The sequence below is a fragment of the Pteropus medius genome, unplaced genomic scaffold (genome assembly GCF_902729225.1).
Source record: "Pteropus medius unplaced genomic scaffold, Ma_sr-lr_union100, whole genome shotgun sequence".
Classification (NCBI taxonomy): Eukaryota; Metazoa; Chordata; class Mammalia; order Chiroptera; family Pteropodidae; genus Pteropus; species Pteropus medius.
Genome location: NW_024351647.1, coordinates 6,692,945 through 6,719,841, shown reverse-complemented (window position 1 = coordinate 6,719,841; position 26,897 = coordinate 6,692,945). Strand labels below are relative to the sequence as shown.

Genomic DNA, 26,897 nt, shown 5'->3' with positions numbered 1-26,897 from the left:
TCACGAATGGGATTAGTGGCCTTATAAAAGAGACCCTAGAGAGCTCTCTTGCCCCTTCCTCTGTGTGAGGACACAGTGAGAAGATAGCCATTTATGATCCAGGAAGCAGGCTTTCCAGACACCAAATCAGCCAGGGCCTTGATTTTGGAATTCCCAGGCTCCAAAACTGAGATCTAAATGTTTGCCTTTTAAAGCACCCACTCTATGGTATTTTTATTATAGCAGCTTGAATAGGTGAAGACAAAGGGTATACAACTCAAATGCCCATCAACTTATAAGTGGATAAAAAACGGTATCATAAATGTATATTCATGCAATGGAACATTATTTCATAATAAAGAATGAAGTATATTAGTAGCTGAACCTTGAAAACATAATGCTAAGTGAGAAGCCAGTCACAAATGACCACATTGTATCATTCATTATATGAAATATCCAGAACAGGCAAATCTATAGACAAAAAATAGACTAGACTATTGGTTGCCTAGGGATGGGGGTGGGGTGGGAGGATTGGAAAGTGACAGCTAAGGAAGATAAGAGGGAGGAGTAATGAAAATGTTCTAAATTTGATTATGGTGATGGACATACAGCTCTACGAATATACTAAAGGCCGTTGAATTATGCACTTTAAATGAGTGAATTGTATGGCATGTGAATTATATCTCAATGAAGCTGTTTTGTTTTGTTTTGTTTTAAATTTAGTGGAGTTAAAAAAAAAAACAGCTTTTATCTTACGCTCACAATTTTAGGAGTCAGGAGTTTAGGTAGGGCACAGCAGGAACAGCTCAAATCTACTCTACCATGACTGGATCCTAAGCTGGGGTGACTCGACTGGCTAGAGTTGTCTGGTATGGCTCAACTCTGGTCATTGGCATCGGTATGCTGGAACCAGCTTGCACCAACTTCTGGGAAAGCTATTGTGCACATCCCAACTCCGCCTTCAGTGGCATGACCTGATAGCTGTAATTGGTCACGGTGGGAATATTTACACCATGTAAACTGGAAAATGCTACGAATCAGGATTTCCTGATTTGAGTGTTAGAGCAAGGTACAAAGGAAATAAACGAAACAGAATGACTTCACAAACCTCTCTAAAAGAAACCTACAGTTGTTTTGTGCTTTGTTGTTTTCATCTGTTTTAAACCGAGATTTTAACATAAGGAATTAGTTATTAACATGTCTCTCTGTAAAATGGCAGAATGAAAATTAGGACTAGAACGTTCTTGTGCTGAAGTCAGGCAGGCCTGTGTCTTAGGTTTTCCTTGTGACCTGCTTTTTCAGAAAAGTAAAAGATAGTAGCATAGGTCAGGAGGACCACAGAGCCCAGAAATCTGTCACTTACCCTTCAAGAACAGCAATTATAATTTCAAATATCTTAAGCGTCGAGTTTTTGTAATGAGAGGAGCACATGAAATCAGCACAAGTAGGGTTCCTTTGGCAACGCTTTTATCCATGTTGAAGATTAAATTCTTTGGGCTGATCTGCTTAGAAGTTCCTACTACTTCACTTTTCCTCTCTGTTTCAACACAAAAGTTTGGGAGAATATGAACTCTGAAATAAATTTTCAAGTGTGTGGTGGCCAACAGATTGTTATGCATATAAATGCAGAAATTTAGAACCATACCTTCATTGAAAAAAGACCCTGGTATATGTACCTGCTGTATGCAAGGCTTTGTGGGTTCTGTAAGGAGGTACACACATGAAAAAAGCAAAGTAAGTGGCAGAAAGCATGTGAAGGGAGGGGTGTGGTTGTATGTGTTGTTATTTATGTTTTCCTTTTGGGTAGATGTAGTTGGAAAAGGCTGATTACTTTAGCCTGAAGGAATCTGGGAAACAAGCTCTATATACTCAAATTAGCAACGTCAGGCAATATAGATCAAATACCAAATTTGTCCAGACAGATACTTTATAAGCTTACCGTGGATAGAATTTCTTTATCTTTGTCTTCTAATTTGAATAGTTTTATTACTAATGTCGACCAAACTGCTGTGTTCTTCCTATTTTACAGTTGGTTGGGATTAGATAGCCTTTAGAAAGATAAGGGGTGAAAGTACCAACACCTATAGTAGAAACAAAAAAGCCCAACCCTCTTCAGTTTGGCTCTGAATCTGTCAGATTTAACCACTTCAGCTCACTGCTGCTAGTGACCTGATTGGAGTTTCCTTCATTTCCTTAATATGGTTTTAGTAGATTTAGAAAATACTATAGGATACTATTTCGGATGGTAAAATTTTAGGAACCTCTTTAGCAGGTTGTCTTTGAGGCAGGAGTTTAACAGAATTATTAAGTTTTCTCTCTTATCTTTTGTAACAAATAGCTAGAGGGATGTTTCCAACTTGCAGGATCAAGTCATTTCCTGATTTACAATACTTCAGTAGTCATTTATTGCCTCAGGATAAAGTACCTCAGATTCCTAGGGCCTTCTTGTTCTTGGCTTTGCTTTCTTTCTTAGCCTCATATCTCTCTCTCTCTCTCTCTCTCTCTCTCTCTCTCTCTCTCTCCCTCCCCTTCCCCAGCAGACTGTCTGTGTACACCCTGTGATTTCAATTCCAAGCTTTCCCTCCAACTACCTCTTCCCATCTCCTCCTAAATTAACTCTTCCTTGGCTCTTTGAGTCTTTATTCTTCATTTTCGATTTTTGTTTATGTCAGGTGTGCTTCCTTTGTGCTCTGAGGGTACTCTGCACTTTCCCTGTGAAGGTAGGTAAGTATAATTGGCTATACTGCATTTTACCTAATTACTTGTCAGTAGCTTCTTCGGTAGGATCAGTCTGTTTCACTCACCATTGTATTCACAGCTCCCAGCTCTATGCATCCTAAATAAGAAATGTTCAATATAAATTTGTTGAATAAATAAGTAAATAAAGGAACAAAGGGCTACTAAACCAGAAGATTCAGATAAGATCCAGGTGCCTATGCTTATCAGTCTTTCATTCTTCTTGGCTGTGGCCACCACCTGGCACCTGTTTTTCTATGAAGGGAAGAGTCATTCAGTCACAGGGCTCCTATAACAGGACCCTGCCATGCTGCCAGTGAGCACATATGCAAACCCTCTGTTACTGCTGTTGGGATTTGCTGCCTTACACACGGAACATCAATTGTAAGACTGCATATTTTATTGCAGAATGAATGGTAAGTAAGGTGCTTGCTCAATTAGGTACCTCGCATAGTACTTCGTAGTTTCACTGTTTGATAGATGTGTGTGGATAATTAAAATAAAACCCAGGGGACCTCCAGCAGCTCATAAGGGTTTCTACTAATAGATCTGGTGTGAAGGTTGTTGCCCCCACCATATTGGTTTTTCCTCTGACCTCCTCTGGGAGAGGGATGTAAGTAGGGGGCTCAGCAACTCTACTGACAGCACTATCCAGCTCTGTTCAGGGACATAACTGTTAGCTTCTGGGCCTTTTTCTGCCTCACCTCATCCCCCACTGCTGCCCCTGCCCCACCACCTACCGATGCAAAATCAAAATGTTTGGGAAATGAAAAGTTGTTCTCACAGAAAAAGATTAGGGACCTTTGAGAACCAGAGTTGGGTAAGTCTAGGATAGGGGAAATTAACTGTTCTATTGGAAATATAGTTGCTGAAGAGTCTGTATTTGAAAATCGTTCACATTTATTTGAATTTAATGGTTCAGAGCACTCCAGCAAAAAGAACAATGATTAATGTTGTTCACTATTATCACTTTTGTCTGTTATCAGGACATATGCCTTTGATCATAGTAAGACTTATTTTTTGTCTTAGAAAAGCATTCTGGTTTTGAGAGAAAACTTTAGTCAGGGATTTAAAATCAGTCTCTCAAATTTAGGATTTCTATAGTTTGTGAACATTGTGTGGCCTAGAATATGACACAGGTGGCTGGCCATTTCAGGCTATTAATTTCTTTCTGTAAAATGATCTCCCTGTGGTAATTATAGGGAGAGTTTATTTCTAAGTATAAACAAATGAAGAATGGAAAGGATTGGATAAAATTACTTACTTTAAAATAGATAACACATTCGATTGTAGCATGTATAATGGAAACACATGTATATTTCAGCCTCCCTGAAACAAATATATGGTTACAGAAAGCTCATTAAATTGATCTTATTTCTAATTCTGCATTAATCACAGCAAAGTCACACTAAAATACTCTAATGATTAGTCACCATAATAATAATAATAGTGCTTCCATTTATTGAGTGCTTTTCACATGCCTGTAGCTGTGCTACATGCCTCAGTTACATTAACTATTTAATCTTCATAACAACTTTGTGAGGTAAGTACTCTAATTCCTGCTTTTTCCGCATGAGGAAATTGAGGCTCAGCAAAGTGAAGCCACTTGACCACGGTCTCACTGTTAGTACTTGACACAGCCAAGATTCAAATCCTAGTTTGACTCCAAAGCCTATGTGTATATTCTTAACTCCTACACTGTTTTAAGTGTTGAGTTGGAACTGGTGAGAAATTTGTTAGTATCCTGACATAATAATTTCTGCTTCTGGAAATTTGCTATTAATAGCCACACAGGAAGAAATTAACAGCTTTAAAAATAAAGCTCAGCATTTATATTATACTTTGTTTTCTAAGAGCTTTACTAGACTACCTATATAATGCACATATTTTCTCCCAAGATAGATCAGCAACTCTCAAACTTGGGGTACATCAGAATCACCTAGCGAGATTATAAACATGGAAATACCTAGGGCCCCATCCCAGACCCACTGAGTCAGAATTGCTGTGGGTGGGGACCAGGCATCTGATGTTTAATATGCTTGCCAAGTGATTCAGACACATATAGAACTTTGAGAATTGCTGAGGTCTGTGAACAGTAGGAAGGTTATTTTAGGAATGATAATTCTCAGGTTTGTAGATTTACTTAGGAACCCTTAGGAAACTTGGGAGTAGCTAAATTATAATGCATAAATTCCAAGCCATCATCCTGTCTAAATTTATAGAATAATTATCAATTGGCAACAATCTGTGGTATGACCTAACATAATGGAACTGATTGTTATCTCATTTTCTTTTTTCCTGTTGAAAGATTGTTCATTAATGATAGTAACTAGCACTCTGTTTGTGTGTTGTTTTTCATTTGGCATGTGAGAAATGATGGTTGTATTTCCTGTAACCACTATTAATAAGATCTTAAGGAGTTTAAAACAACAACTGTTCAGACTCCAAATAAAGAATCATAAAATCCCAAGATTAAAGTCATCGTGTATAGCCATATGTCACTTGAATTCTCCTTTACAGCATCTCCGCTGAGTGGCTAAGTGGACTAGATAACTGGCACTTTCTGGCAACAGTCTGTTCTGTCTGATTTAGAAAGTTCTTCCCTATAATAAAGTCAAATCTATTTCTCTAGAGCTTCCACACTTTGGTCCTAGTGCTACCCCTTATCAGAACTTCTTACTCAAACCAGTCAAAACCTTTGCTCAGGAAAGTAACTCCCTGATTGCTGTTTTCTGGAAGTTTACGGGATACCTCACTATTGCATATAAGCTGTGTTTGCTCCATGGCCAGGTCATCTGTCAGGCTGTCTTCTGTGCAGATGAACTTAGAATTACCTGACTTAGAATAAATTCATGATTCATATTGTTTTTTAAAAAAATAAATTTTGGTAAATCTATATAGAGAGGTTTATTTGGAATATTTATGGAGGCCCAACAGAAAAAGGAATGTGTTCTTATATTTTGTCCAAGCATTCTAAATGTTCCATTTTACATTAATTTCCTTAGCATAATGTTAGATGTAGCAACCAGATTTAAAGTTTAAACATTATCTGCTTTCTCTGTGAGTTGTTCAGAATCTTCTAAAAAACTTGTGGTTGTTGATAGGTCTCTTCTAAATGATAGTATCATGTACCTCACTTCCCATTGTTCATTTGCTCCTTTGAAGCTCAAAAGAAAAAGAACATTTGTATCCTCACTGCCAAAGAACTTTTGGTTCTAATACTCCTTATTCTAGGTGTACGGTTCCTTTTCACTATTCTCACAGACCAGAACTTGATCTGGAGCCCAAGAGCAAAACAGCAAATGCGTCACTAACCAGTGGTGCAGTTGCCACCAATGTTAACCTTCAATGCTGGATACAATAAGAGTCAAATGCAGGCAGAAACTAAGATAACATGTCAGGTTATTGTTGGGAAGAGATATTTTCCTGGTAGGACTTCCTTGCTGTAGCTACTTTTAGATATTAGGTCCAAATTTTTTAGGACAAATGTTAATTACCACTCTGACTGTTCAGATAGGCTGGCCAGGGTGAAAGAAGCTTTAACACACTAATTAAAGATAAAAATGACAGTATCCTAGCATAAAAGAAAATTTGCAGTTCAATTCTAATTTATGGTGAAGGTCAGCATTGCATCCAAGATATAATGTCTTCTCCGGTATCATTTTTCTGGGGCCAGAATGAGAGACCAGCATTTTTATCGATCTCCCTTTATGCTTCCAGACTTTTGCCTTTCTATCATGAATCTTTTCTGAAATTATTGTGATATCTTTTTGACACTCAACCACTCTATTCAAGATATTTTGCCACTCCTTCTTTAGCATCAGGTTCTACCTAGATCCCTACCATCGCTGATGACATTCTCAACATTCAAGTTGATTCTTCAGATGTAAAAATACAAGAAAACCATGTATGAGTCACTTGTATTTATTTTATTAGAGAAGAAAATGAACTTACAGACATGTTTTGACAACTGAAAAAACACTGTGGGAAAATATATATCTGCTTAAGGGACTGAATGGCTGACATTCGAACTACAGTAATACATGTCTTTAAGTCTGGTTTTTGGAACATTATAGGCAAAAATATATCAATTTGTATCACTAAACTTTCTAGGGTTAACTCCCACACAAACTAACAGATAAAGTACACTAGTAGTGATTCATAATTAAAAAGTAGAAAGAAGCAGCAACTGAAAATTATGATCAACTCATAACAGTGCTGATGCAGCGTTTCAGACAGAATCCTGTCTGAAAATTGTAGGAATTCTAACAATCTGCCTCCGCTCGTTAATTGTGGGAGCTCAGCAACCTGCCAACTATTGTATGGTTGCCAGTCTTCCTTGTGGAATTCTGATTTAGTGTCTTCAGGAAACCAAAGCCAATTTATGTATTGTGTATTATGCAGAGTAGACACAGTACCTGGAGCCCAGGACACTTTTAGGAGCCCATAAACATGTCTTAATTTCTTTTAAAATAAGAAGAAAGTGCATAAAACAATAATGAATGTACAATAATGAATCTGCCTGGATTATACTTGTCTTTATACCAATGCAATCACAAAATAGAATTTTAAAAAATTTTGTAGAGGAACGGATCTACAAAGGCAAAAGTACCTAGGGCCCCCTAAAATTATGTAATACTCTGCTAATGTACCTTATGAATACCAAATTTTAATGGCTCCTAAAGATTCAAAAAATATAATATTTAGTGCTCTATGAAACTATAGAACTGCTTGTCTGTGATCATAAGAACTAAAGGATCACTTATATGTGGGATATAAACCTGAAAGCAACAAACAAACAAGACAAACAGAGACTCATGGACATGGACAATAGACTAGTGGTTACCAGAGGTGGGGAGAGGGGCAGGGGGAACAGATGTAGTAGAGGTCAAATATGTGGTGACAGAAAGAAATCTAACTATGGGTGGTAAATACACAATGCAATATATATATATATATATATATACACATACATACATATGTCTTTCTGTTGAATTGTACACCTGAAACTTACTGGATTTCATTAACCAATGTCACCATAATGAAAAAAAAAATACATACAAATAAAAAGAAATAAAAATAAAAACTAAAGAAAGAACTTATGTTTTAGCATCTGGACTGGAGAACCCTCATAGTCCACCCATGAACAGAGGGCCATACTTTGGTGATCACAGCTCTCCTCCACACATTCCTATGCCATGGGCTAGCAGCATAAAGGAATTCGTTAGAAATGCAGAAGCTTAGGCTGTACCCAGAATTTCCTAATCAGAATGTACATTTTTACAAAATCCTCAGATGATATGTATGCATGGGAAAATTTAAAGGCACTGTCATTTTTAGAAGAATCTATTCCTAGGAAATACTTTGCATTCTAATAGAGAGGACTTCTCCAAAAGTGATATGATTGAGAAAAAAAGTCCTTGATCAACAACCTACCCATAAAAAAAAAATGAGTAGTCTTCCAACAAATGTGGAAAAGGGTGCTCATAAAAAGGTAGTAAAAAAAAAACAAACAAAAAACCACTATAAATCCCTTAGAAAAAAAAAAAACACTATAAATCCCTTAGAAGAAAACACAGGGAAACACTTCATGACATTAGAATGGCAATGATTTCTTGGAGATGACACCAAAAGTACAGACAACAAAAGTAAAAAATAGACAAATTGGACCATATCATGTCTCAAAGACCCATCTGATAATTCCATCTCCCTTGGAAGTCAGGATTTCAACATGAATTTTGAAGGGACACAAACATTCAGGCCATAGCACTAATCATGAGAGAAAAACAAATTCAAACCACAATGAAATACTGCTTTTCACCCGTTAGGATGGCTATTATAAAAACAAACAAACAGAAAACAATTGTTGGTGAGGATGTGGAGACACTGGAACCCTCGTACATTGCTTGTAATGTAAAATGGTGCTGCTGCTGTGAAAAACAGGAGCGATTGCTCAAAGAATTAAATAGTATTACATAAGATCCAGCAATCCCACTTCTGGGTATATACTCAAGAAAAGTGAAAGCAGAGTTTTGAACAGATATTTATATTCCCATGTTCATAGCAGTACTAGTCACAATAGCCAAAAGATGGAAGCAACACAAATGTCCACAGACTGATGAATGGATTAAAAAAAATGTATGTACACACAGTGGAATATTATTCAGTCTTAAAAAGGAAGAAAATTGTGACACATGCTACTACAACAGGGATGGACTTTGAGGACATTATACTAAGTAAAATAAGCCAGTTAAAAAAGACACATACTGTATGATTCTACTTATATGAACTATCTAGAGTAGTCAAATTCATAGAAACTGGTGTTTCCCAGGGCCTGGGGGCAGGGAGAAAAGGGGAGTTATTTAAAGGGTATGGAGTTTCGGTTTTACAAGATGAAAAAGTTCTGGAGATTGGTTGTACAACAATATGTGAATATACTTAATACTACTTAACTGTACACCAAGAAAATGGTTAACATGATAAATTTTATGTTATGTGTATTTTACTACAATTTTTAAAAAAGGACAGTAAGATTCAGATCAAGACATGAAGACGATCCTGCTTTTAGACTTACGCACAGATGTAAATAGAGAGGTGATGCTCTATATAGGCTGGCATGTAAGGCAGTCAACACAGGGATGGCGCAAAGAGGTCTTAGGAATGCCTTGTATGAAGTTGGAGTTCTAATACTACTGTGATTTTCAGGATCTGTGACTGATCTTAAAGCCAGTCCTTTAGCTCAGTGATCCCCAACCTTTTTGGCACCAGAAACTGGTGCTCCTATGAGAATGCCCGATGATCTGAGGTGGAGCTGAGGCAGTGATGCTAGTGCTGGGGAGCTGTTGCAAATACAGGTGAAGCTTTGCTCGCTCACCTGCCACTCAACTCACCTCCTGCTGTGCGGCCCAGTTCCTAACAGCCCGGGGATTGGGGACCCCTGCTTTAGCCTTCTTGTACTATAGTCACAAGCCAGGGAGAAGCTGATTCCACCAGTCCAAGAGAGACCAAAAGCACAGAGGATAGTTAGTGTTATAGAACTCCTTCATTCTAACACTTTGGCTTCTTATTCACTATTGTTCAAATATAGTAACTAACAATATTTATATTTTAGTGTTTATAAAGCATTTTTGCTAGAATATCTTGGGATATTTAGAATTTTGCCTCATCAAAGATTATTGTTTCCTCCTCATGTTTATAAGTTGTTTAGCATATCTTCACATTTCTCAAATTTCTTTTGCCTAGATTTTTCACAGAATTTGGTGGAATTGTTGATAACAGAATAAAATTAATTAAGTAAAATCTTTCCACTGTAATTTCTTTTTGCAGGTAATTAAGGCAAATTAGATGCCTCCTGTACTCCCTTTGAGAACAGTGAATGACACGTCCCATTTCAGAAGACTTCTAAAGCCAAACCTGGGGTCCTAGTGGATGATAGACGTTTTTAAATATTAAGGGAATTGGCTCCAGTTTATTTGAGTGAAAAAGATTAACTAATCTACTTGAAGTAAATGAGGTTTGAAAATTCAAAGGGCAAAATTCACTTCAAGTAAATAGCAGGGTACTTGGGGATTAGCACAGCTGAAGTTTCCTAAGCATTCTGCTGGTATTACAGGCAGGCATGCCTTGTTTTATTGTGCTTTCCTTTATTGCGCTTCATAGATGTTATAATTTTTACAAGGTGAAGGCAAGACTGTCCACCAGCAAAAAGATTTTGACTCACTGTATTGCAATACTCGCTTTATTTTGGTGGTCTGAAACTGAACTTATAATATCTCCGAGGCATGCCAGTACTCTATTTTTAAAAAAACACACCTATTGATTTAATGTAAGAAGAGTATGACCCTCATTACTTTGTAGTTGCACCTTATAATCAGCTGTTTCTTCAATGACAGCTAACATATGAAGAAGTTTGAAAACACTGTGACACAGATGTTGACAAGCAGAATACTGAGATGGAAGACTAAAACCATCATCAAAGATTGCCACTTTAAGTGATCTTTAAAACTCTTGAAAAAGATGGCAACTGTTTTTTGGCTGATTAAGTTTTAAGAGTTCAAAGTAAGTTCTGTTATATATTTTTAGCAATTTTAACTGCTCCCTTTATTTTTAAAAATGGCTTTATATTTTTATTATTTATATTTATAAAGCTATTGAAAAAATCAGTAAAGATGATAAAGAAAATAAACATTAGCTGTAAAACCCAGAGTTAACCTCTGTTGGTATAATTCAACATTTATAAAAATTCCTTGTGTGTTTTTGAGTGTAGTCTCTGTCCCTATCCTGGTTCACCCCCTTGTGGCCATGATATGAAGAAGCCAAGAGCCAGGCAGCAAAAAAGGAACAGAGAAAAGCAAAGGGCCTGGATAATAAATTGATCGCCTCTCACTTTAAAGGTATTTTCCATAATTAAGATAAGTAGGTCTGCTTGAAATCTATATGGGTCAGGGCCTTGGTAGGAAATTGATAGAAGACTTGAAAGGGTGATTGTAAATTATCCTTTCATTAAACTTTCTCAGAAGTATGGACAGTGGTAAGGGAAACTGAAAGGGATGTCCTAATGATATCTCCTATTGGCTGAATTCAACTGGAAGCACCCAGAGGACAAAGAAGCCAAGTTTTTGCAATCTTTCAAGGACCAGCCTTCCAGGCCCAAAGTAGAGTGAAGGGTAAAAGTAGACCTGGGTGGGCAAACAGAGCAAGTCCAGTACAAGATCTTTCTAAACTATTCCATTACAATTATAGTTTCTTTTATAAAGCATGAATCCGAGGGCTACATTCTGGAATAACTCTTGTATAATTTGGCATTAAATATCTATGCATTTCTTGTGGTCTACCTGGAAAAAAAGAGATAGCAGAATTTCATACTACCTGAAAACATTATTTAGGCTCTCTCCTCCATCTAATGACTGTGGAGGTATAAACCTGGTATTTGAAGGGTTCAAACCATTGGATGCTTTTGTATTAGAGTGACAGTAAGGTAAGGGAAGAAATAGAAAGTCTGCAATGGAGATACAGAGAGCTCAGTCGCTGTTTGCTGCTCATCCTCTTCCACCCTTTGCCTCACATAAAAAGTAAACGTTCCAGCTCCTATCTGGGGTATTAAGACCAACACTGATTATCTATTAGTCAAACTGAACATGTGTCTAAGACACTAGCAAATCACAATCTCTCACACACACACACACACACACACAAAATGTGAGAGAAAATCAGAAAATTTGGGGATGAAGCTATTTTTTATTTTAGCATTTTTGTAAATTTCGTATCATTTTAGAAAAGTGCTGGGGAGCTGTTGCAAATACTTTTCACCAGAAGCCACCCTTAGTAAATAGTTTACGTATTTTTCCAGCTATTTTCCATGCAGAGACATTATTTCCTTCGAACACACCAACAGGGGCTTTTTCATCTCATTCGTCTTGGGGAATCTGTTTTTTTAAATGCTGTCTTCTGAACCTATTCCTGCAGATACTCGTCTCTTTCAGTCTTATCTTTCACTCAGATGAGGTACACGATCTCCGTGGTTGCCACAGCAACACATATTTCACCACTTTCGCTTTGTGGTTGGCCGCTTTCACTCGACCTGCCCCTCAAGACCCGTTTCCAAACCCGAACCCGGGGCATTTCCGCGTTTTTGCCGCCTCATTGCCGCCTCGCCGCACGTCGATTGGCCAAAGATTCCCATCCCTGGTTTGAGCTCATAGCGCGCGCCAGAACCCGGCGCGTAGTGATGACGACATCGGCTGCCGCCGGCGGCGGCGGCGGCAGCACCTGGGAGACGGGGAGGGCTTCCGGGACTGCGGGCCGGACCGCTGAGAACTGCTGTCATGGCGGCTGCTCTGTGGGGTTTCATCTATGTCCTTCTGCTGCTACTAGCAGGAGATGCCCAGAGCTCGGAGGTGCCCGGGGCTTCTGCCGAAGGGTCGGGAGGGATTGGGGTGGGCATAGGAGATCGCTTCAAGATCGAAGGGCGTGCGGTTGTTCCAGGGGTGAAGCCCCAGGACTGGATCTCCGCGGCCCGAGTGCTAGTAGACGGAGAAGAGCACGTCGGCTTCCTTAAGTGAGCATCCTGAGGGCGGCGGGAGAGGTTAGGATGGAAGCCAGAGGGGAATTCCTTCTGGGAGAGCTAAGTGTCAAGACATGACGACGTAGCTGTCGGAGGGTGAAGGGGCAGGCGCCGCTAGCTGTCTGTGCCGGGAGACCTTGGGAGGTAGTCGGACTCTCTCCTTCCCAGTCCCGTACCTCAGAAATGAGGACGGCGGGTGCTTGCCCCAGGGCCGGAGCGGAAGGTTCAGTTATCTTCAACTGTATTTTGGCCCTGTATGGGGATGACCACTTCTGGGCCCTGGGGACAGGTGGACCCCTATTTGTCTCTTGCCGAATGCTTTCCTTTGCATCTCATCTGGTTTCCTTGGAATCTGGCCGTTTTTTGCATTTATTTCAGTCTTCTAGTAGTTTGATGTTGTGTAGAAAGATGCTAAGCAAGTGGGAATTCTCAAAGCCCAAAGGGCTTCTGGTGATGACATAGATTGGGAGGCTAATTTTGCTGCTTCTGAAGTTAATGGGCCCTGAAGTCCCTAATCAAAGCACCTTTTTTGTCTGGAGGTGGGATTGTTGTTCTTTTTTACACTTGAATTCATCAGGGGATTTGCAATATCACACTAGGCATTTATGTGAGACTAGGATTTTTTCTATATTGCTTCTGTCCTTTCTAGCAATGAATAGAAATAGGATTTCAGCATATATTAAAAGACCTGTTGAATTTATTAGCAGTCTCGTTTTGCAGCAGCTTGCTTTTTCAAATGTCTGGGCACAATTATGATATTTTAAATCTTTCAGTTGCTGCTTGGAAAGTCAAACTGCGAACTGAAAGAAAATATTTAGGAAAGGAAGTGTTTCTGTGGAGGATTTGTACACCAGTAAGTGGTATCTGAAAACCAGACAACTTAAATGTGTACATTTAATTCTAAATATGATTTGCAAATATTCAGATCGCCCAGGTACCTTCGAATGGAAATATTAACAGATTAATAAATGTGAAAAAGCTTACAACCATTATTTTAATGCTATGTGTCATTAAAAATCTGGCATTTGGGCATTCTTTAGGGTCCACCCTAATTAATGTTTTAATGATAAAGCTGTCATTTAGCTTTGAAAAGTTAGCCTGAATTGAACATTTGATCTCTCTTTCTGCAGTATACAATTCTTTTAAAAAGCACTTATGTTTTTTATTTTAAAATAGTATATAAGTAATATTATTGAAGAGACTATAAATAAGAAAGTAGAGCTAACTCTTAATATTTTATTGTATCTTTTTTAGCCTTTTTGGAATCACATGATGTGTATTTTTAATAGTAAAATACAATATATAATACTTTGTAACTCGCTTTTTTTTTTTGCTTGATTTTTTTGTGAGCAGCTTCTGATACCATTTCATATTTCTTCATTTGTGTGTAGAAAAGTTGATTAAGAATTAATATAAGGAGCTCTTATGGTGGCAAACTTGTTGGAAGAGGGATAGGTAATTTGTCTTTTTACATATTATGCATAACTAGCATGCAATTTTGACTTGCTTATAGAAATGAAAGTTTTGACTGAGGACTTCCTATGTCACTTTTTGCTTTTATCACTGTTATGTAAATAATAATTTAACCAGTCCTCTGTTTTGGAATATTTAGATAGTTTTCAATTTTCTAAAATAGTAAGATTATGTACTATACTTGTTTGAAGTTTTTATTATGAAAAATTACAGGCATACACTAAAATAAACTGAATAGCTTAGTGAATCCTTAGGTACACATCACAATCTACTGCTTCATGTCTCCTCTGCACATCATTTTTTTTTCTGGAAAATTTAAAAATGATCCTAGACGTAATATGATTTCACTTATAAAAGCATTATCTTCTATCTTTTTTCGTAAATTATTATGTAAAGATAAGGCCTTAAATAAATAACACAATACTGTTATTGGGTCAACAAAATTAGTAATGTTCCCTCACTTATCTTAAAAATGCTTTTATGTAATTATTCTTTCAAATCAGGATCTAACCTTTAATACTGTACAAGGCTTACATATTGTAGAGTACATTTTTAAAGCTAAGTTTTAAAATTTTATTATAAAATTTATGTGTTATCTTTCTAAAGTAAAATATATGCCTTATGATAATGTATCTATTCACTTTTTCTTTAGGTAGTTCTGCTATTATTTGTGTTACACAGCCATTAGTTTAATTCTTTTTTTTTCTGGATCTAGAAAAATGTTTTGAAATTTATTCAGTTAGAGTTCTGTCAAGAAACAGGAGGACGTGGTTCCACAGTGTAGCAATTAGCACGTCTGCTTTACACGCAGAAGGTCCACGGTCCATGATCTATGGCCATGCTACCCTGAACAAGCCCAATGTCTGATCTCGGAAGCTAAGCAGGGTCGGGCCTGGTTAGTACTTGGATGGGAGACCACCTAGGAAGACCAGGTGCTGTAGGCATAAATAAAATAAAAATAAAATAAAATAAATAAATAAATAACAGGGGATATGCTCAGATTAGAATAATTAAAGAATAGTTTAATGAAAGCATTAACAGTATAGTCATGGTATAGAGAAACAACCAGATTGCACAGTCCCCTAGAGTTTACAAGCTCAAGGCTATTATCACCTCTAAGTCTGAAGAGAGGAAGAGAAGTAAAGATTACTAGAATGTAGGAGGAAGAAAGACTTCCTAGAGAGGATCTGTGTCCCTTGACACTGATACAGCCAGTTAGAGGTGGCCTCTCAGGGAGAGAACTGATGGGCGGAGGAGGGACGTAAAATGTGCTAAGCTCATTTTCTTCCCTTCCTCTGGTGTGGAGAGAGAAGTGTGAAGAGTGGATCTGAAGGGCAAATGCAAGCCATCAGCTCAGGAATAAGTTAACTCAGTGTTTACATTTCAGTTGTTATAGTTTAGTGTGTTCTTTGAAGGAGCAAGGAACACCTCTTTCTTTTTGGTAAATTTTGTGGATGTGGCAGAATCAATTATTCCTTTAACTATTAGAGAACCTAATGATTTAAGAAATGTTATTTTAAAATATTATGATTCTAGGAATTTTCTGATAAAGTTGATTCTTTTAGAATCATTTGTTTTCCTGAAACAACCTTTTTTTTCTCAGAATGGCAGTTTCTCATTATCAGAACAAATTAATTTTGATCTTGAATATGAAATTATCAACTCTTAATGGGATGGTTTTCTTTCTTTTCTTTTTTTTTTTTTTAGGCGAGGCAACTCTTGGTTGACCTCACAGATTGCAAAGACCTTGTCAGCTTAGAATACCTTATTTTTTTTTATTTTTTATGCCTACAGCACCTGATCTTCCTAGGAGGTCTCCCATCCAAGTACTAACCAGGCCCGACCCTGCTTAGCTTCCAAGATCAGACTGGATTGGGCTTTTTCAGGGTAGCATGGCCGTAGACTTGATGGGATGGTTTTCTAACCCACATTTAGAAGAAACCAGGAAAAGGGGGATGGTTTTGACTATAAAAACAGAAAGAAAGAAAAACAACAAAATGCAAATTAAAACTAGGGGAAAAAAGCCATTTTAATTAAATTGTTGGAAAGGGTTAGCAAAATTGGACCTACTAATCATGTAGTAGTAATGTGTATCAATAGTTTCCCTTGAATGAAGACAGCTTCAGAATAGGAACTATGCTTTTGTTTCCTGTTATCTCTATCGAAGAATAGAAGTACTTTCTATGTCAGGGTTCTCTGCTGCTGTGAAATGTCTGGGGTATTTTCAGAACCCATTCAGTGTAATTATGGAAGTTGAAATATGGAGCAACTCTTGCTAGTTTTGGAGTTTTGTTGTTCTGTTTGCTCTGAATGTCATTCTTGGGGGAGTTGATTTGGGAGTTAAATTATTTAAAACATAAGAAAAGGATAAGCTGTTGATCAGAAGTGACTAAATATGATTTTCATTTTTCCAGGACAGATGGGAGTTTCGTGGTTCATGATATACCTTCTGGATCTTATGTAGTGGAAGTTATATCTCCAGCTTACAGGTTTGATCCTGTCAGAGTGGATATCACTTCAAAAGGAAAAATGAGGTGAGGGCAAATGATTTAATCTTTTACCAAAGTCTAGGCTATTGGAATACCTCATTATATATCCATCTTAGATTTATAGTTAAGGTTGACAAGTTTTTTATTTAAATTACAGGTATTCCTTAAAACATTTAAAACATCCTTTATTATTTTAATCTGAGCATTGATAATATTATAAAGTTGAAATTCGTCCTGCTCTGACTTAAAATTTATTTTAAAGCTCCTAATATGATTATATAGATAAGAGTAAGATACAGAAGCAGAAGTACTGAAGTAACTGAAATGTGATTATTAAGTTGGAAATAATCTAACTTTTATAAATTGGAAATGTTATTTGTTACTTGTTTTTCATTGGGATATTTTGATAGTACCTATTAGATAGTACGTTGATATGGAAATTTCTGTAGTTCTTCCTGTCTGGAGTATTTAATATGTAATGGAAACTTAGTACTTCTTGGGAATACAACAGATTACATCATGAGGATCATGATAAGAAAAAGAAAAGCACAGTATTAGAGGCTGGCAGACTAGGAAAAAATTTCAGGGTTTCTAAGTACATGAACACGTGCTTTGAAGTTCAAGTGAAAAGAATTTTGGACTAATTCAGGCTGGGAGTATAGAATACTATAAACCTATTTTCAGTTAAGAGTCACTTGTGTTGATGTCCACAATATTCAGATTCAGCCTTCTGTTATAACCCCCAATTTATTTATTTGTTTATTTTTTTATTGTCTCCTGCCAATAGTATTCTCTTTGGTCTGATCTAATCAGGAAGAATGAAGCAATTTTATTTATTTGTTTTTTCCTAACTTTACTGAGGTATAGTTAACAAAAATGAAAGTTTTAAATGATAATATATTTTCTTTGTTTGAGCTATCACAGAATTATTCCATGTTGCTATAATAAAGCATGGGTCATGCAAAGGCAAAAATAGTTTTGGGGTTGTAGGAGCTGTATTTTATCACTGACCTTTTTGGTATGTGCCAAGTCTATGTAGGTTGATTTGTAAAATACCCCAAATTGAGCTGACATAATAGAGATTTGTTCAGTTAGTACTACAATATTTACAGTTGTATTAGTGTTGACTCCTAAAATGTTTTCCTTTTTTCTTTGCTTTTTTTTTCATTAGAAGTTTTTAAAGTATAATATGTAAATATGCTGTAATTCAAATAGAGTAACACATAGAGCTGTCTCATCCTTTATATCAGCTGTATATTAGTTCATTGATGGCTTTACCATCATTTTTTAAGCAGTTCCTATTAATGGACAAGTAGGCTTTTCTTTCTCCTCTTTTAGTGTGTATAGTGACTGGAGACAATTATTCTATAGTAATTTAAATTCTTAATATTATCATGAAACCAATGCCATGATGTCACTAAAAATACATTCTTTAGAAACAAATTACTTTTCCCTTCTTTTTGAAATTCAGTTCTTGTCTTAGATTGTTCTACTTTGTCTCAAAACTGTTAGCTATTTAGAGCAAGGGTGAAGCTAGAATTGAAGGTAATACCTTGTAAATATGCTTATGAATATTCTTGGATGGAATAAATAAATCGTTTCAAAGTAGGTGAACCTCATTAAGTATCAACTTTCTCATGTCTTTTTAGAGGCATAAAGTTTTATGGGATAGAATGAGAGTTATTAAAAGGGGATACTTGTCTATTAAAAACTAATTCATTTTTATTTTTTATCTGTTTGAATTTTGAATAAAGTAGTCTAAGCAAATAGAAATATTTTCCTAAATATAAAGTTTTATTTGCTTTTTTACCTTGGGTAAAGTGTGCTTCCTGCTTTAGCATTTAAGGATCGGTTACAGCACTGGGATTTATATTCTCATATTCATTTCCTTTTAAATGAATAGTTTCAAAAAAAAAAAGAGAAGCAAATCCTCAAAGGATAAACTAGAAACCACCTTCCCACCTGGAGGTTTTAATGTTCTGTATACAAAAGGCTTAGATTTTATTAGTGTGCAGGTAGGAGGCAAATCTTGTGTTTGCTTGGCATCAGAATTAGATCTAAGACGTGGTTCCCCTATTGACCCTTGTTACTAAAATCCAAAAGACTAGACTCCCAGTTCAGCCCTTGTTTTGGAGTGGGGGAAAGTCTCTCCTGACCACTGTTAGTCACAGTCCTACCCACATTGAAATTTGGGGTTAAATTTATTACTTCCTTCATGATCCAGAAACTTCCAAGCTGAGCAATTAATAAGATGGTCATTGTTCATAAACCTGGACTCTTGGCAGAGACAAATGCATAACCTTTCTGGAGGGAGATAACTCTCTGTCCAGGCATACACATAACTAAAGTCTACTTAACTTATACCCAAGAAAACAATATGTATTGAGTTAAGAGATGAATCAGACCTCCAGGAACTTTAGATAGTAGAATTTTTAGGTATAGACTATAAAATAGATTGATATATTTAAAATGCTTAAAGAACTAGAAGAACTTTCTGCCATAGGAAATAAGATAACTACCAAAATAGACTACAGATATTTAAAAAAATACAATAGAGCTTCTACAATAAATATAGGCATTGGAATACAAAACTTAATGGATGTATTAATGGTGAATTGAAAGATAAATCAGAAAAAATTATCCATAATAAAATACAGAAAAAGGAATGGTTACTGTCAAAATGAGAATTTAACAAGATGTTGAGTAAAATATGAAAAGGCCTAACACATGTCTAATAGAAGATCAGAAGGAAATGATAGAGATAATAGGGGAGGCAGTTTTCAAATAGGGGAGGCAATAAGCTGGAATATGTGTGAACATGGATGAGAGAGTTTTGACTAAAATTAGTGGCCTTTCTGGTAAAAATATAGTGTTATATATAGCCCTGTTGTGGGACTTCTTTACATCATAAAATTTTCCTGCCTTGAGAATTGAGTGGACCCAATAGCGCATATCTCAGATAATAAAAAAATCAAAGGCAGCATTTTGGTATATTTCTAATAAAATTTATTATTAGATACAATCAATGAGCTTTGAAGCTGAGAGGAGTCTAAAAGAACTTTTGGTATAACCAAAGAAGTTAAGAACCAGTCCAACCCCATAGTCTTAGGTAATTACGGAGCTACAACTAGAAACTAGGTCTTTTTATTCCAAGTCTTGTGTTGTTTCTGTACATTTTACTAAATATTTTTAAATATATAGATAAAGCTATTTTGATAGATTTCTAAGATCAAAAGTTTAGATACCAAAGTATTTGGAAGAAGCTAAAGGTAATTATAAGGCTTTGCTAATACATTAATGATGCTTTTTTCGTGTTGCTTTATCAGAGCAAGATATGTGAATTACATCAAAACATCAGAAGTGGTCAGACTGCCCTATCCTCTCCAAATGAAATCTTCAGGTCCACCTTCTTACTTTATTAAAAGGGAATCATGGGGCTGGACAGACTTTCTGATGAACCCAATGGTATGTATCAGGCTACAATAAAATATCTTTACTAATCTCTAATTTGTTTCTAGGCAGTCAAAAATGTCTAATTCCTGTGAGATAGAAAACAGAAGTTATATTGTTGGAAGGATAATTGTGAATAATTTTTGGTTTTCAGGAAAATAGTGGTGTGGGGAATATATAATGAAAAGAATATAGTGAGAATTGCATGGTAAATTTGGTGTTGAAATATGCAGTGGAAATTGTATAAATATTTGTGATGAAACTTTATAAAATTCAAATAGAGTAAGAATATGTGGTAAGTCACCATGGAGTTGTTGCCTCTTTCATACTACCTGTGTATTAGTACATTGATGAATTTGCCATCATTTATTAACTAGCCTCTGTTGATGATATAAGTAAGGTTTTTTTCTTTTTTTTTTTTTTTTGGTTGGGCGGGGCATGTGTAGTGAGCAGAGGAGTTACTCTGTGGTAATTTAAGTATTTGGTGTTACCATGAACTGATGTGATGCCATCCACTAATTAAAAAAAACAGTAATAGAATACATTCTTTAGAAACAAATTGACGTGTTTTTTTTGCGGGGGCTGGGGGGAGGCTATTTCGGAAAGTTGAATTATTGCGTTAGAATTGTCTAAGTTGATTATATTCCTTGCTGATAGCTATTTAGATCACAAAAAGGAATTTTGGGGGCTATACATCCTCTAGAGAGGAATAAATTAGTACCTAAATCTTCTATCAGGGATTAAGAAGCAGGAGGGTAGAGTGGATAGGAGAAATCAGCAATGAGACTCCAAAACTTACTAAGAAACATCTCTCTTGTTCTCATTACTGAAATTCCATGGAAGCATATCCAAGGCTCTAAGCTTCTAGGTCAGTTTTTGAAACTGATCTGCTAAAGTAGTTGCCTTTTATTATAGGTTCCAGAGGATATACATTAACAAGAGGGCCAATACAGTGTTTTCTCCAAGAACTACAAAGTCATTTGGAAAGAGCAGCCCAGCTGGCCATCAGAATCACCAACCCCAGTACCAGAATATAGACTGAAGAAGTGAATAGATAGAACTGTTTGCAAACTCTTTGTGTTAAATAAAACTGTAAACTGAGAAAATGATAGGCGGCACAAATATAAAGTGAGGTGTCTATAAAATCCAAACATGTATAGATAAGGCTCTTATATTCTGTAATGGTCAGACATTGCGGGGTACCTTGCTGTCAGCAGGTCTGGCTAGAATTGAAGTGGTTGCTACTAGTTTTATTCTATATACATTTCAATCTTGAATTTTATCACTGGTTGCTAAGTGTAGATTTTGCTGTACTGTTAAGTGGGAAAAAACGTTTTCCAAATTTTTTCATCTACAGGTTATGATGATGGTTCTTCCATTGTTGATATTTGTGCTTCTGCCCAAAGTGGTCAACACAAGTGACCCTGACATGAGACGGGTAAGATGAATGCCCACCTGTGGATTTTTGAACCATATTCTGATGCCTGGTCTGTCCATTGTGGCTGGACAGCTTGGGTCTTTTCAGCTTTATCCTAATTCCTAAGCCAAATTCATCTAGAGGTTATGTTAGCAGAGTATTATATTCCTGGCACTTAGTCATTTCCGTTGGACCAGAAAAATTCAGTTGATTTTGCTTGATAAAGGCCTGGGTCTCTTCACATAACTACAGCATTCTATGTAGTACCAGCCTCTCTGTGTGTCACTTGTTAAATAGTTGAAATGCGTAATAGTCCTAGTACACTAACTCAAATATTTTGCAAAATGATAGCTTCCTATAATCTATCTTACTTTATAAAACTCTTCAGAGTACATGTTTTATTTATGTGTTCAGACACACAAAATAAATTTGGAAAGATAAGGGATAAAGATAGAAGTTTTCACACTCTGTACCACAAAACCATACTGGTTTGGGAATGGGGAGAGGAGTTGCCAAGTAGATGTTTCAAATTTAGTTTCACCGTTTTGTCTCTTTCAAGTATAGGCTTTTTTATAAAATTTTCAGTTTTTTAAAGTCCATTCTCCCACCCAAAAACCATCAACAAATATCTTGAGTTCTAAGTTTTTCTATTGTATTTAATATATTGATGTGTTGACATCTTATTCATTGCTATAAAAACATTTATTAATTGGTTTCTAGGTCCTCGGTACTAGGGAATACACAAATGAATTATGTGTCATCCTTGTCATCAACAAACTCATAATTTAGTTAAAAGTAGGAAATAGAATGGATTTATAAAAAACTTTTCTTGCCTTCAGGGGATTTTGTGTGTGTGTGTGTGTGTGTGTGTGTGTGAGAGAGAGAGAGAGAGAGAGAGAGAGAGAATGAGAGAGAGAGAGTGTGAGTAATGGGAAAATAAGATATACATAAAATAAACGTTTGCTGAGGTAGTTGGTGATTAAGTTCTGTAGAAGGTAAGGCATTTTATTCTAAGCCACAATGGCAGAAAAAGCTTCATGGAAAAAGAAAGCTTTTTGATGTTTCAAAGTATTATTGCTAAATTTGGCACTTCTGCTTCTGTGTTGGCCACGCAATATACATCCTGTGCAATCCTTGTATCTGTTAAGCCAATTATCTCTCTATGACATCAACAGAAGGCAACAACAGAAGTCACATTGGATTAAAAAGTTAATTACTTGCAAAGTGCTTTGCACATGGTAAGCAATACAAAGTTGTTTATTCAAGAGCTTCAGAATTGAACAGATTCAAAAATAAAGTTGATATATTTTTGCAAGGACTCAAGACCTATTACCATATACATTTAATTCTTAATTATTAAGGCACATTAACATATTTGATTTACGTTTATAATGTTTCTTTCCTTGGCCTTTTTTTGTAAAAGCACTTTCTCTTTGAATATCCATGTATTAACTCTACCTTTAGGGGGAGAGACCAAGAAAATATCCGATTGTTATTCCATTTTAAATGATAGATAATATAGTATTTGCTATTTTTTTCGTATCTAAAGTAATACACTTTTAAGTTCACTTTTGGAATGTCGCATAAAATTCAAATGAATTAGGTATTAACATGGTCGAAAGTAGAACAGCACTTTATAGATTATTGGCTCAATAAAAGAGACGAAAAAAAACCTCAAAAAAAAAAGTGCCACATCTTTTTCCTGTCCTGCCAGCGACTTGTTAGTAACATTTGTGTTGCTTGCTTTAGATGCTGAAATTGAAGTCACCCAAGTCATATAGCATAGATTTTATTTCTAAGGGTCTTGGGAATAAAGTCTTAGAAATACTGCAGTTATCTTCCAGACTTTTCTGATACCTTGATATTCTGGTGATATGCATCTAAAGGAAGCATGAGTTTAAAAAAAAAAAAAACGCTCCTTAAAATGATAAGAAAGCATTTTAATCAGAAACATAAGGTGGTGGGAATGTGATCTCATATGTTCATCATCCAAGAAAATGCCTTTTATAAAAACATAAAGTGAATCAAACCCCAGGCAAACACTTATTGGGCATTTACTAAGGACTGAAGGTATTAAACATGGTTCCTTAAGCACTGTTGGGTATGGCATTGTGTCATTCCATAGAACCAGCGCCTTTTACTTGTGCTGTTTCTCTCTTTCCTGAATAGAAGTGCTAGTTGTTCAGTGGCTCAGGATCCCGGTGCCTTTCTTATCATTGTGCTTTGTCTTCCTGCAGGAGATGGAGCAGTCAATGAATATGCTGAATTCCAACCATGAATTGCCTGATGTTTCTGAATTCATGACAAGACTCTTCTCCTCAAAATCATCTGGCAAGTCTAGCAGCGGGAGCAGTAAAACAGGCAAAAGCGGGGCTGGTAAAAGAAGGTAGTTGGGTGGTCCAGAGCTGGCAGTTGCACAAACACAGCAGCACTGGGTGGCATCCAAGTCTTAAGAGAAAACCATGTGAAGCAACTACTGTAAACTCGAGTCATCCTTAAAGTTGATCTCTCATAACCGTTGTGTGTGGTAACTCCTTAGTACCTGTTTTGTACTTGGTACACAAGAAGACCCAGCTTTCATCCTTTGTCTGTATGAGGTCAATATTGATGTCACTGAATTAATTGCAGTGTCCTGTAGAAAATGACATTAATAAATTATATGAAGAACTATACATTATGTATATTAAAATGTCTTAATCCAGAGATAAAATTATCTTTTTTTTCCACTTAATGTTTCTTTTATTCCAGACAGTTTTCTTCTACCTTTCATTATCTGAGGCTTGAAATTGACCCTTCCTGTTTAAAAAGAAGTGGTTGATATTTTTAGAGCAGCATGCACCATGGTTTTTTTATATAGCCAGACTTTTCAAAATTCTCAGCCCTGCCTTGCCGTTTAACATACCCTGTTCTTTGATTTAGAACTACATGTTCTTGATGTAGTTTAAATGTTTATTACTACAGTTAGTTCTAGAGTATGGATATATAAATTAGAATAGATGTTATCAATTTTTAAATTTCGGTTACCCATCTATGGTATTCATTATTATCAGCTGTGTACTGTGATTCAAGGTAGGATACAGAGATGGTTAATGGCCAGTCCTGTCCTCAGTAGAGCTTACTCTGTAGGAAGGAGGCACAAATAATAATAGGGAGTGAATGGCTAGGGGAAGGAAGTACAACAGAAGGAGATGATGATGGAAAGTCAGTCTTAAAGCTCTATGTCATAATATTGGTAGTATCGCACAGGTGACTTTTCAGTTCCCTTACGTCTCCCATCATTCTCAAAATTGCTGGAATATAAATTGCTATTTTCCAATCAGGAGTATCAAAAACTTTATTTCATTAAGTTATAAGAATTTCACACCTTTTCTTACAGGTTGTTTTAATTGGAGAGGAACTCTGAGTCTATAGTATTGCTTCTAGTAGAGAGCTCCTGTCCTTTCCTATGTTTAAGAACTCCCCTATTGCTTTCTTCAGGTTATTAAATCAGCAAAAAACAACAGGAAAAGAATTGGTTCCAAACCTTCTATTTTCTCTTTTGTAGTAAGTGCCAATGTTCATTTTAAAATGAGGTACATAAGTTTTCTTTTAAATAAGTTCCAGTAAAGGACATTTTATTATTTATATCTGTGTGTACTATAACACTGAAGGTACCAAACTGGTTACATTATGAATGGTTAAGGAGATAAACTGGTTAATGTTAGAACTAGGGCTTTTAAAATAGAGTCATTTACTGGGAAAAAAAAAAACGAAATAGTACAACACTAGTTGAGTGAAAGATTTGAAGGAGACAGGATATGGTAAGAGTCATAGTTGCATGACCAGAAGTCATCTTGAAAAATTTCAAAATCTGGATTGTCAAAATTTGCACGTGGAATACCTAATGACCAAGAAATTAGAAAGCACTTCCGAGGAAATTACCATTTCACGTGTTAATTAAGAAACTGCGTGGTTATTTTATATAGATTCTAACGCCATCTGAATATAATATATATCCCTTATATCGCAGAATGTTACTACATCAATTGTATATGAAATTCTTATCTTTGTATAGAACTTTCTTCAAATGCTTAGTGTGCTTACAGGTGCAGAAAGGATTGTATATTATCAGAAAATATAGTGTTCCATGCAGAGAGCCCTTGTTTAGCAGCTTACTTGCTTTGTGACTTGACAAGTCACTTCCTCTCATTAGACCATGTCTTGTTTATTGTTTTTCCTGCATCGAGCATATAGGTACACAATAAATGTTTGTTCAATATGAATAAATAAATGGGCCTCAAGTTTCCTCATCTGTAAATTGAGAGATTTGGATTAAACTTGTAAATTTCTTTTCAGATCTAAATTCCACTATTATTTTTGCCCAGTCCTATTATTGCCTACCCTTAAGAACCATATGTTCAGTCCCAACTTTTCTTACTTCCCTTGAGTTCTTTACGCTATTCCCCATTTGGAGACAGAATACTATTTTGTTCTTCTTTAGGGCCTTTGTTAGATTCAGTTTACATTTCCATTTAAAGGTAAGCTTTGTGTTTTAAAATTTTTTACATATAATGTAAATTAAACCTGAGTAGTGACTTCGTGCAAAACAAATCTTTGTTGCCCGTTCTTGCCAGGAAATCCTGAGTGTCCAGGATGGATCCATAGTACCCAAGTTATAAGCAGTTTTTTAGGAGTTGGAACCTCAGGACTTGCCCAGAGTCTGGTTAACATTTTGAAAAGATTCAGGATTTTATGTAACCTTCCCAGAGCAGTAAAGTATCTTGTTTTTCACTCTCAGGGGAGGGAAGAAGCAACTATTCGGCTTACTTTTCAACAGTTGGAAGAGTTTCAAGATTTCAATGAGGAATGTCAATGATTAAAGAGAGCTTTTTTTATTTAGTCACTCAGACTTTCAAGAATTTTGTTTTTTTTTTTTTTTACTGCTCAACTGAGTATTTTAAATATTTTTATTAAATATCTTTAAAAATTAAAACAAGTATTTTCATTTTGGTTTATTGCCTTCCAGGTCACATATAGACGTATTTTTGCATGTTTACAGTCATGTATCTACAGTTTTGTATTTAAACCAAACAAAAATTCATCCTCTAGTTTCTATTGTATTCCCTGCGGTTAGTGCTGCTAAGCACTAACCGCAGGGAATACAATAGAAACTAGAGGATGAATCTTTTAGTTCAATGAAAGGAGTATGTTGAGACAGGACCTAGTTGTACTATGCTCTTCTTTCAGCACTTTAAATGTGATTATTATTATCATTATATTTTAATTGTGAGGTACATGAGAATATCCAATT

The 26,897-nt window shown here is 36.1% G+C and overlaps 1 protein-coding gene, 1 non-coding gene and 1 pseudogene across 2 annotated transcripts; 2 read left to right on the top strand and 1 right to left on the bottom strand.

The window, feature by feature from the left end:
• Positions 1–12,446: 12,446 nt before the first annotated feature.
• Positions 12,447–25,363, top strand: EMC7 (ER membrane protein complex subunit 7). Its single transcript, XM_039843989.1, has 5 exons — positions 12,447–12,772; positions 16,666–16,785; positions 20,067–20,205; positions 21,548–21,628; positions 23,845–25,363. The coding sequence occupies exons 1-5, from the start codon at positions 12,540–12,542 to the stop codon at positions 23,995–23,997; spliced, it is 726 nt and encodes a 241-aa protein (XP_039699923.1). The 5' UTR covers positions 12,447–12,539; the 3' UTR covers positions 23,998–25,363.
• On the top strand, positions 15,080–15,195 carry LOC120587301 (uncharacterized; annotated as a pseudogene).
• Positions 16,037–16,155, bottom strand: LOC120587253 (5S ribosomal RNA). The gene has a single exon (XR_005648899.1). It is a non-coding gene; the product is annotated as a 5S ribosomal RNA (ribosomal RNA).
• Positions 25,364–26,897: the final 1,534 nt, after the last annotated feature.